This window comes from Cebus imitator, unplaced genomic scaffold (assembly GCF_001604975.1).
Source record: "Cebus imitator isolate Cc_AM_T3 unplaced genomic scaffold, Cebus_imitator-1.0 Scaffold102, whole genome shotgun sequence".
NCBI classification, from domain to species: Eukaryota; Metazoa; Chordata; class Mammalia; order Primates; family Cebidae; genus Cebus; species Cebus imitator.
The window spans coordinates 2,930,937-2,942,385 of record NW_016107417.1 but is presented as its reverse complement, the minus strand read 5'-3'; the positions used below and the strand labels follow the sequence as shown (position 1 = coordinate 2,942,385).

The 11,449-nt window shown below is 59.6% G+C and overlaps 1 protein-coding gene and 1 non-coding gene across 8 annotated transcripts in view; both read right to left on the bottom strand.

Annotated features, from left to right (window-relative positions):
• LTBP3 (latent transforming growth factor beta binding protein 3) overlaps positions 1-8,010 on the bottom strand; it is a 19,821-nt gene extending 11,811 nt beyond the window's left edge. For 2 of the 7 annotated variants that reach the window (XM_017537098.2, XM_017537101.2), the window contains exons 1-11: positions 7,274-8,010; positions 3,379-3,708; positions 3,030-3,259; positions 2,750-2,855; positions 2,499-2,591; positions 2,195-2,317; positions 1,586-1,744; positions 1,318-1,503; positions 920-936; positions 774-846; positions 498-596 (exon numbers count right to left, since the gene is read on the bottom strand). In XM_017537098.2, coding sequence (XP_017392587.1) covers positions 498-596; positions 774-846; positions 920-936; positions 1,318-1,503; positions 1,586-1,744; positions 2,195-2,317; positions 2,499-2,591; positions 2,750-2,855; positions 3,030-3,259; positions 3,379-3,708; positions 7,274-7,595 — 1,738 coding nt within the window. In that variant the 5' untranslated portion in view covers positions 7,596-8,010. The remainder of the gene's footprint in view (positions 1-497; positions 597-773; positions 847-919; positions 937-1,317; positions 1,504-1,585; positions 1,745-2,194; positions 2,318-2,498; positions 2,592-2,749; positions 2,856-3,029; positions 3,260-3,378; positions 3,709-7,273) is intronic. The other 5 variants (XM_017537099.2, XM_017537102.2, XM_037741601.1 and 2 more) reach the window with 4 other exon arrangements.
• Positions 205-266, bottom strand: LOC119472497. The gene has a single exon (XR_005201649.1). It is a non-coding gene; the product is annotated as a U7 small nuclear RNA (small nuclear RNA).
• Positions 8,011-11,449: the final 3,439 nt, after the last annotated feature.

The window sequence follows — 11,449 nt, the reverse complement described above, 5'->3', positions numbered from 1 at the left end:
TGTGTTTACTCTTCAATTTTTTTTTTTTAAAACAAGGTCTCACCCTTTCACCTAGGCTGGAGTGCAGTGGCACGATCATGGCTCACTGCAGCCTTGACCTCCTGGGCTCAAGTGATCCTCCAGCCTCGGCCTCCCAAAGTGCCAGGATTACAAGTGTGAGTCATCACGGTCAGCTTTGTTATTATTATTATTATTTTTGGCCTGGGGAGTTTTCCTGTGAAAACTGGGAAACCTGCTAGACAAATTCTAAAAAACCTGTAACACTAATAAGTATTTGTTGAATGAATGAACTCCCTCAGAATGAGCTGACCCCTGTGCTACTTGGATCGTTTAGAGCAGGGTGGGATCTCCGCTGCTCACCAGGTTCCCCAGTGCTGAGCCCGGGATAAACGCTAGCCTGTTGTCGCTAGGGAACGCCTGGAGGCGGGAAGGGAGAAAAGAGAATTAAACTGAGGGCGTGGCCTACGCAGGGCGTGGTTTCGCTGGGTGGGCCTTACCTGTGACCTGAGTGGGAGCGATCTCCACCGCGCTGCGGGAAGGAGGCAAGTCGGGCAGAAACCAGCGCATGGTCGGGGGTGAGGGGCGGGAGATCAGCTCTGCGGGCGGCAGTGCACTCTGGTCAGAGAGGACGGTGACTGAAGCCTCCCTTTCCACTTCAGCCTTGGCTGCCCCCCACACCCCAGATTGATGGTCCCCGAGTACTCCAGCTGTGAACTGCCCGCCCACCCAGTGATTTAGCCAATGAGGACTCATCCCTACTGTGCCCAGCTCACCGGGGTAGGGCCGGGCAGGAGACGTGGTGGCAGTTGCGTGGCTCTGCTGCACTGACCGCTCCTCACTCACCGGCTGCGGGTGACAGCAGCATGAGCTCTCCTGTCCCTCGCCTGCCCGCCCCTCCCATCTGGGTTCTCATACTCACTGAGTCTGTGGTCACCCCTAAAATGGAAGAAGATGGGCCATGAAGTGTTGGGGTGGGAGAAGGGAGTCAGATCTGGGATCAGCAGCTGAGTATTTGTAGTTAGGGTCTCTGGGAGTTCAACAATCATGTCTCCAGGTCAAGGGTCAGGGATTAGATTCTGGGGTTAGGGTGTGTGTTTGCATAGTCACATGATCACGTTGATAGGCCTTAGGTTACAGATTGGGCTGTAGGAGGCTTAGGAGGTTATAGTTCAGGGTGACATCTCTGGGTCAGGGGTCAGAGGATCAGGTGGGAGGTCAGTGGTTGGGTCAGGGATAAGGAATTGGGGGTTAGACTGTGAGGTCAGATCTGTGGATCAGGGGTCAAGGGGTCAGGGATCAGAAGGGGCCAGGCTAGACCTCTCTCCTCCTCTGTGTTCTCAGGTGGTGGAGCCTGGCTGGGGCTCTCCGGAAGCTGCTGGGGCTTGGGTGGCCCGTCAGGGTGCAGGAAAAGGGAAAAGTCACTTTCGCCCTGAATGGTGAGTGTCTGGTGGGAGGTGAGGATGTGGTATCCCTTCCCCGCTGGGCAGATCTCCTTGAACGCAGCTGCAGTCAAGACACAAAAGTGAGCATTTCCTGGATTAGGTGCGTGAACCTATGAACCCCTGGCCCTGCGCATCCGACTCACCGGTGCCATCTGCTGGGCAGCGCTGACATCGCGCACCCCAGGCCTTGCCGACACTGCAGCAGCAGAGCTGGCGGGTGAGGCGGGTGGTCAGTGGGTGCTGGCACTGGTGCTCAGGGCTCACCAGGCGGAAACACAGGCTCTTCTCCTCTGGTTTGTCTGCTGCAGGGGGCAGTGGGAGGCATGGGCATCTGAGCCTGCACATTGCCCATGTCCCTCTGCCCAGCTGCTGCAGACCTTGTCTCTCTGGCCCAAACAACCCCTGATCCCCGTGTGGTCTCTGACCCCATATGACCCTGAACTAATGTGACCCCTGAAACTTATGTGACCATTGACCCCACTGACTCCCGATTCTAGCTATCCTGGACTTCGCCACTCCTACTCGTTAAGTCTATGATCTGCATGAGCCTGACTCCATGTAATCCCTGACCCCCTGTGACTGCTAATGGCAGCTCTCAAGTGACCCTGGACCCCGCTGATCCCTGATCCTATTGGCTCTGGCCTTGTTCCTCCTGCAGTCAACCCTTAACCCCACTCTGATCTCTTGTGACCTCCAATCCTTGCTCCCATCCATGCCTTGTGGCCTCCCAGGAAGCTGAGCCCCCGTCTCACCAATGCACTGCGTGCGGGAGGGGCCTAAACTATGTCCAGGTGGGCAGACACAGCGATAGGAGCCAGGGTTGTTGAGGCAGTCACCATGGCGACACATGCCGGGCATTGCACACTCGTTGATGTCTGTGGTAAGTGGAAGTTTGGCCCCTCTGGTCTGAGGCAGTGGAGTGACAGCAGGCTGCTCCAAGAACCTCAGGGTCCTGCCCCAGCCCCACCTCCTCTCTCACCCACTTTGGGACACCCCCTACCCCCAGTGATGGCTAGCCTGCCCCTCCAGTCCGCAGAATCTTCTGGCCAGCCATACCCTGGCAGTGGGTGCTGTTGAGCCTCTTGTAGCCCTGGGGGCAGTCAGCGCCCACCTCCCCACGTAAAGGCCCTGGCTTCTGCACTCCTGTGTCTGCAGAGAGAGAACAGCTTGGCAGGGGAGGGCGAGGAGGAAACTGGGGAGGGGCAGAGGGGATGTAGAAAAGAATCCAGTGGGCTGGGGACTCCGCTGCTGGGGCGGGTGGGGAGGGGCCCCCAGGTGGGGAACGTTCATTGAGCCCAAGCACTCACACTGCAGCTGGGGGCACTTGTGGCACTTGCTCTGGCCCCAGGCAGTGCCGATGCTCCCGCAGCAGTCTTCCTGCTTGGTGAGGCCAGGGAGGGGGTTGCTGCCACACTAGGGGGAGGAGGGGTAGATGGGGTCACAGAGCGCCCCGCCTCTACGCCGCTTGTGGGGGTTGGGCCTTTTCCTCTTCCTCCGCCCCTCCGTTTTCTGCTATCCGGGTGAGTTGGGGCAGAGCAACTCTGAGAGAAGGAAAGGCCGGTCGATCGCAACTGTGGATTCACTCACGGGCTGCTTGGGGAGAGTGTCCTGGAAGCAGCGTCCCAGGGGCTTCTGGGTGGGCGGTCGGGGGTGCGAGGGCTTGGGGTGCTGCAGCAGGTGCTGGGAGGGGGCCGCGCCCTCGGCGTTCCGGCCCTCGATGCGGTGCACCTGGACCGAGGCCTCGGGCGGGTGATGGACTCTCACGTTCACGACGGGGGGCGGGGCCTGCACTGGGGGCGGGCGCGGTGGCCTCAGGGCTGCCCGCACCGCGCCGCGGGTCACCGCGCTGAGCTCCTCCGGGACAGACACCGCCCAGCCCTGGCCACCCTAGGGCCCGCCCACCGCGACCTCCCCGGGTTTGCCCATCCCCTGGTACCTTCTGCTGAGATCTGTCCTGGGCCTAAGGGCACCAGGAAGGCTGCGTGCTGGGCAGGGGGCCCCTCCCCCGGCCCAGGAGGGTCGGCGATCACCTGGACGGCGTAGATGGCGTGCTTGCTAGCCACAGATTCGCCCTCCGGAGCCAGGGGCGGCAGCGCCCCTGTGGACAGGGCCCCCGCCCGGCCCAGGCCCGGGCCTGAGCCGCCGGTACTCCCGCCGGCTCCTCCAGCCGGCACCTGGCAGAAGCGCCCGGTGAAGTCCGGGGGACACAGGCACTGGTTTCGCGAGGAGCACTGTCCGCCGTTCATGCAGGGCAGAGGGCAGACCACTGGGGAGAAGAGGCGGGTCAGGGCAGGCGGCCCCCAGGCCCTCACCCACATCCTGTCTCTTCCCCCTCCTCCCTTGCCACCCACTGGCTCTGTCCTACCGGGAAGCCAGGTTTAGAGATACATCCTATACATGAAAACTGCCCTCTAGTTCCCCAGCATCCTTACACCCATGTTGGGTTCTGGAGTCTCAAGTCCAGGATTTAAATCCTAGTTAGGCCACATGCCAGCTGTGCAACCCTGAGCAACTCACATCCCCTCCCTGTGCCCCAGCATCCTCATCTGCAGAGCTGTGTGTTGGATGAGGTAAGACCTGTACAAATGCTTACCCGGGGGCCTGGTATACAAAGGTGCTTAATAAGTGGTAGCAAATAATTATGGTGATCTGGCTTTCCCCTCCAGCCTTCCCAAGGTATTGGCTCCGTCCCTGGTGCCTCCTCCTCTTCTCCCCTAAACCCTCCCCTCCTTCAGGCCTCAGCCCTCTCTGCCTGCTCTCCACCCGCTCCCTCCTCACCATCCCGTGGCCCCCACTTCACCACTGCCAAAGGTGTCCACATCTCAAGACACAGACACAGCCCCCAGCCTGTCCAGGGTTCTGTTGGGCACCTCCAACCAGGGCACACTGTCAGAAGTAAGCATCCTGCATCCCCACTTCCTCTTCACCTGGCCACCAGGCATCCACAGCTTAGTCCCCACGGCTCCGTCCCTCCTGCTCTCACCTGCCCAGCTACAGCCTCTAATGTCCTATGAACCTGCCTCCCCTCCCCAGGGCCACTGCTTCTGCCCTGGCCCGGCCCGGCCAGCCGCCCAGACCCCTCCTTGGCTTCCAGCCTCTCTCCTGCTGATCCACAATCTCTGAGTCCCAGAGAAATTTGCCTCAGGCAGAGCTCCCTCCTTTTCAGCCCAGCCCCCACTGCTCCCTCCACGTGCACCGCACACCCCAAGACTCACCTCCCTCTTGCAAAGGTGCCTGCCTCCTGCCTCCTGGCCTCATTCCTGCCCTTCCCTCCACCGCTGGGCTCCAGATTCCCCCTCTCCGCATTTGCAGATCTCATCCTTCCCAGCTTAGGGTCTCCGCCAGGAGGGAGCCTTTCCTCCTATCCCGCCCACCTGAGCTCCCTCTCCTGCCTTCCCATCCCCTGGCCAGCTCTGCCTAGCACCTGCTTGGCTATGTTCTCATCTGCCTCCTTATAGAGGGTATCTGGAAGGCAGGGCCAGGTTGTCAGATATTGCATCTACAGGGGTTTTGGGGAATGAATGGAGTGACTAGGGGAGAGGATGAGACCTCTGTCTGTTTCTGTCCCATACCTTCTGCATGTGCTACTACCAGCCTTGGGGCTCTGACTCATGCCAAAGCCCTAGCCTCTCTCCTGCCCACCCTATGGCTGCCCTTACATCCCATGGGCAGGAGGGCAGGAGGGCAGGAGGGTGGGGGGGGTTGCTCTCCTGGATGCCTGCAGGGCCTCACAGGGACAGAAAGCCCACATCCATGGCCCTCATGGTCGGGCCAAGCCCATCATTCCAGCCTAGCCCATCATCCTGCCTGGCCTTTTTTTTTTTTTTTTTTTTTTTTTTTTTTTGAGACGGAGTTTCACTCATGTTACCCAGGCTGGAGTGCAATGGCACAATCTCGGCTCACCGCAACCTCCGCCTCCTGGGTTCAGGCAATTCTCCTGCCTCAGCCTCCTGAGTAGCTGGGATTACAGGCATGCACCACCATGCCCAGCTAATTTTTTGTATTTTTAGTAGAGACGGGGTTTCACCATGTTGACCAGGATGGTCTCGATCTCTTGACCTCGTGATCCACCCGCCTCGGCCTCCCAAAGTGCTGGGATTACAGGCTTGAGCCACCGCGCCCGGCCCCTGCCTGGCCTTTTGGGGCCAGGCCTCACATAGCAAAGGGGTGTGTCCTGGGCTGGGGGAGGTAGAATTCTCTTTTTCCGGTCTCCCAGCGAGTCTCCCAGTGAGTCACTTCTAGCGGTGAGAGTGACCTCCCAATGACACCCGCCCACTGTGGCCTGGGCATTGAGCCTGGGGGATGTGGGCAGCACAGATGGAGACAGCAGCTTGGGCAGGATGGCCAGGGAGCCTGGGAGATGGACACACGTACACTCACTCCTACTGCCCTCTTGTCACACACACAGACTCATCCTGACACCAACACAGGTTCACATAAACATTCCCATAAACTTGGCTGGGCGCAGTGGCTCATGCCTGTAATCGCAGCACTTTTGGAGGCCGAGGCAGATGGATCACTTGAGATCAGGAATTTGAGAACATCCTGACCAACATGGTGAAACCCCATCTCTACTAAATACAAAAAAATTAGCCTGGCATGGTGGCGCATGCCTGTAATCCCAGCTACTCAGGAAGCTGAGGCAGGAGAATCGCTTGAACAAGGGAGCTGGAGGTTGCAGTGAGTCAAGATTGTGACACTGTACTCCAGTCTGGGCAACAAGAGTGAAACTCCATAAAAAAAAAAAAAAATTCCCATACACTCTCTAACAGCAACTAGAGACACACACCCAAGACAACACAAAGACGGGTACCTGACAGTGTGCCACACCATGCCCATGGCATGACCCCAGACACAGGGGCAACACACACACAGACACATGCATGCACATCCCATCTCATGACAAATGTGAACCACATGAGTGGGGTTCCTTAGCTCTGTGAGTGGGGAGTGAATATAGGAATGTGTAAGAAGGGCTGTTTTGCTGGTGCCATCCTGGGCCTGGCCTAATTACCCTGTCCAGGAGGATAATTACTGCTGGGACACCTCCCCAAGCTTGGCCCATGGGGCCTTGCAGGAGGATGACTGAGCCCCAGGCCTGACCCTTTGAAGAAAGATGCTGGGGAGGGGGTGGGCTCCAGACTGAACTGGGGAGGTGGTAGGGGGTTGGGGTGGGGGCTGGCTGGGGGGGGGGCCCTGAGGACCTCTGAGGCAGAATGTTGGAGGCTTATGGGAAGGTATTGGAAAAGCAGAGGCTGAGAACCCCAAACCAGCCCCTACCTTCAGGTCTGCACCCTACTTTTGGGCCTCAACATCCTCCCTTCTCAGACCTTGCCAGTAACGAGTTCCCACCCCCAGCCCTGACGTAAGCTCCTCCTCCCAGGGAATGCAGGTGTCTACCCTGGCCAGCCTCACTTTAGACATTTTGTAAAGACTTTTCCTGTTTCTTCCAGCAAGTCTGTTTCTTGGGGGAATATTTATCCCTTCTCTGAGGCTTCCTATCTTCAGCTCATATTCCTCAAAAACCCCCGTGTGCTCCTGCTCAGAACTCAGCACCTCCTGGGAAGCCTGTGTCATCCAGGACCCCTGAATTTCCCCACCCCTGAAGCCCCAACCCTAACGCAAAGCCTCACAGTCCAGGCCTCTATGCAGCCCTCCAACTCTGGCCCCCAGAGTTCCAGCCTCCCAGGTCCCCTGAGATCTCTGGGCCCCCAGACCCCTGCCCTTTATACCCTCAGCCCCCACTCTCTTAAGGCCAAGACCCCGCTAGCTCTCCCACCGGGCCTGGTGCCTGTCCTTCCTCTGCCCGCAGCCGTGCCCCTGGCCCTCACCCACGCGGAAGCCGGAGCCCGTGAGCGTGTCTGTGCTGTGGCCGTTCTCTCCGATGAGCGTCATGTTGGAGCCCTGCTGACAACTGTCCCGGCACTGGCCCTTGAGACAGGTCCGCTTGCAGATCACCGGCGCAAAGACCACCTTGAAGCGCTCGCGAGCCAGCGCCCCGCCCCCGCCTGCGCCCCGCTCGCCGGCCGGCCCCCCCTCGGCCCCGCCGCCCAGGCCCAGCAGCGGCAGCAGCAGCAGCGCCAGCAGCCCCGCCGCCCCCGCCCCGCGCATCTCAGGGGCCAGGCCGCCAGCAGCCCCTTGGGGCCCGGGCATCCGGGGCCGCAGGACCGGACCCCGGGGGGGCGCGCCCGGACGGGGCAAGGGGCCCGCGCCCGAGGTGGGTAGAGGGCCGGGAGCCCCGGGAGAGGGTGGGGGGCAGCGAGGGAGGGCAGCGGAGGAAGCAGGCGGGAGGGGACCGCGGGGCCCGGCGGGAGGCGCAGAGATGGAGACTGGACCGCGGGGAGCGCAGAAACTTCCCGGCCCAGGGACTAAGCCCAGCCCAGGCCCCGAACTCAGGCAGGAACGAGGAGGCCGGAGCAAGTTGAGGCGGAGAGGAGGAGCGAGGGAGAGGAAGGCCGGGCGGCCGGCCCGCTCCGCGCCTCCCCCCTGGCCGGGCTTCTTTCCCGCGGCCGCCGGGAGGCAGGGAGCGCGCGGGGAGGGCGCAGGGAGAAGTGAGCAGTTGTTTTCCCTGGCTGGAGCGCAGCGCGGCGCGGCGGAGGCGAGGGGGGCTGGGACGCTGGCCCTGGGCCAGGCGCACAGTTTTTTTTTTTTTTTTTTTTTTTTTTTTTTTTTTTTTTTTTTTTTTTTTTTTTTTTTTTTTTTTTTTTTTTTTTTTCTGTTTAAAGCGTCGTCGCTGCCGCCTGGAGGAGCGAGGGTGTGCAGGCGGGCCGAGGCGGGGGGTGGGGGACGGTTCCCACCCCAGATGCCCGCCCCCGCCGGAACCCGCCGCCGCGCTGGGCCCTTTCCAGAGGGCCCTCACCTGGGACCGTCGGGCCGGCCGCGGATTCCTCCGGGCGGGGCGGGGAGGCCTGCGTAGAGCGTAGAGCAAGACACCGAGGCTTGGAGAGAGGTGGCCCTTCAGGGTCACACTGACGATGGAGGCCGGGTGTGGCGGGAGCCCAGACCTTCCAGCTCTTTCCCAGCCTCCCTTGCATAAGTGGGGGTCCCACGGCCCCGAAGTCATTTCTCATTAGTGCTGGTCCATTCCCCTCTGAGGAACGGCCTCAAGGGTGCGGACAGCCTTTGACCAGGGCTCAGGGAGGCCCCAGGAGGAAATCTGTGGGGTCCAGAAGAGGAGGAGAAAGAACAAAGCTAGAATCCAGCATCCCTGCCAGCCCCTCAGAATGCTTCCTGGTGCCCACCCTGCCACCTCCCCCCTTTCCCTTCGTCTGGCCGTGCTGGCGGGGCTGGCTCTGGGCCTCAGACACTCTGGAATCGCCAAGGTCTGAGCTCAGGACCTGGCCCCCTTCCCAGGCTATAACAGCCGGGAGGAGGGGGACGCTACTCTAGGGCCCAGAGGCTGGAGAGGGGCAGGGGCTGGCAGTGGCTGGGGGTGGTTGCTTAAGTTTGGCCATGGCTGGAGAGGAACCAGGCTTGTCCACTGGTCTGGAAGAAAAGGCTGCAGCGTCTGGGGGCCCAGGCCTTACTGTGGGGCCTGCCAGGAGACCCCAGGGTTCAGTCTCTGATTCACAGAACTCAGCAGGATGTGGGGACAGCTAGGGTACATCCAGGAAGAGCGCTGCTGCCAAGTCAGGGCGGCACCGGACCCTCTCCCGGACAGCACCCGGGGCAGCGGTCTAACTGGGGAGAGGAGGCTCAGAGACCCACTTTCAGCCACACCTGTCCAAGGAATTCAGTTTTTACTTTGAGCGTGAGTTGATGTGGGTAGCTTTAACGGACCCTTAGTAAGTACGGCCTGGCGGTGCAGGGCTGGGAGGGGCAGTCACATGTCCCCAGGTGTCCCTGCTGCAGGAATCCAGGAGGGGGCGTGAGGGGAAAGCAGCCCCCTCTTCGCAGGCCCTGGTTGACACTGAGGCAGGGAATAATGCTAAATGCTGACCACCTGCCAGGCACAGGGCTGAGCATTGAATATTCAGTTTTTCCTCACACTCATTTGAACCTGTCCCGACCCTCCCTAGAGCTGGCTGTGGCTCACAGTTGAGCATAGCACAATCAAACACTCCAGGGTTGGATTCTTACTGTCTCTAAGCCTCAATTTCCTTGCTTGTGAGATGGCGATCTATGCACTCAACATCTATGTTCAACTACTGATAATAAAAAATTAAAAAATAAGCTGGGCGAGGTGGCTCCCACCTGTAATCCCAGCACTTTGGGAGACAGAGGCAGGCGGATCATGAGGTCCAGAGATCAAGACCATCCTGGCCAAAATGGTGAAACCCCGTCTCTACTAATAATAAAAAAATCAGCCAGGCTCAGTGGTGCGCGCCTGTAGTCCCAGCTACTCGGGAGGCTGAGGCAGGAGAATAGCTTGAACCTGGGAGGCAGAGGTTGCAGTGAGCTGAGATCATAACTCTGCACTCCAGACTGGCGACAGAGCGAGACTCTCTGTCTCAAAAGAAAAAAAAATAGTAAAAAAAAATCACTCAACCACATCCTAGGCTCTTGCCTATACACAGAACCAGTCCTGCCCTCCTGGAGCTGCTGGACTGGGGGAGCTAGAAATGTGCCAAGTCAGTTTCACACAGAACGGTGGCTGCAACAGAGGCTGATACTGTGACAGAGAAGAGCAGGGAGTCAGGACAGGAGAGGGCTGGGACCTGGGGGACAAAGGGACTCTTCCATTGGAGGCTGGAAGATGAGTAGGAATGAGTGGCACCTGTGGGCATCTGACCTCAGGGGAAGCTGCAGGGAAGGAATATCCAGATAACTGAGGGAAGGCCAGTGGGACAACAGGGTGTTGGGGAGAGGGAGAGCTAAAGGTGGTGGTTTTGGTAGGAGGGGGCAGCCATGGTGAGGAATTTGCTGTTATTTTCATTGCAGTGGGACTGTATCAGGGCGCCCTGCCTTCGCCCCAGGAGAGCAAATCTCACTTGGCCCCAGGGAGATGTATTTGGGAGGTGAGATGTAAAGACTGGGTGAAGTAGGGGTGCTGGGGAGGCGGGTGGCATGAATGGCCCCCACTTCCTGGCCTGATCCCTGGATGGGCGAGGAAGAGGGGAGGCAGAGGAGCTGGAAACACAGGGAAGGTCCACAGCTCCGTTCCAGCCCTGCTGAGTTCGACATGCTCGTGAGTCATCCAAGTGGAGGCTCCTGAACTCGGGAGTCTGCAGCTCAGGCAGGACGTCTGGCCTGGAGACAGAGGCTTGGGGTTATACAGGGGGCATCTACGACAGCGGGAATGGGTAGGCTTACTATGGAGAGAAGAGGGTCCAGGGTGCCCCGGGGAGGTCACCATTCCCAGGTCAGGCAGAGGAGGTAGAGTCAGGCCAGAGACCAGAAAGAGCAGCTGGAGGGAGCAGAGAGGAAAACCAGGAGTGTGGTGGGGAAGAGCCAGGAGGAGGGTGTGGCCCTGGGTGTCTAAAGCTGCTGCCAGTAGGATGGGGAGATGACAGCCCTTCTTTAGGGTCTTCGGAGGGGACTCAGTGACAGGGAGCAATGAAAGAGTCCAGTCCAGTAATGATGCCTGACTCAAATGACACCCAACCAAATTCCTTCAGCTCTCAGGGCCTCCGCAGGAAATAGCTGAAACCACTGAGGCCAGTGACTGAGGGACATCACTCCAGTGCACACTACTCCCTTGGCATAACCAGGGAGGGCTGCCCACGAGCTGTGGCCTACAGCGGAGACTTGCAGCCCCTGGTCCCCTGCAGCCTGGAGTGGGGGGCGCTGGGGGAACAAATATCACCCTAATCTCCTCCTGGCCATGGCTCTCCAGCTGGTCCTCTTGTGGGCTGAGGGGCCTGGGGGTGCAGCAGGTGGAGCTTAGCTTTCTGGCAAAGCAGGGAGGTCAGGAATGCAGACATGCAGACGGGGTCTGCAGGGCAAGCTGACAAAGCGCAACACACATGGTCTCTTTGGCCAGAACACCTCTTCTAGCCTCATCACCACATGTGGCACCTCATTTGCCTTAGAATCTGCCAGCACACTTTCTTTTTTTTTTTTTTTTT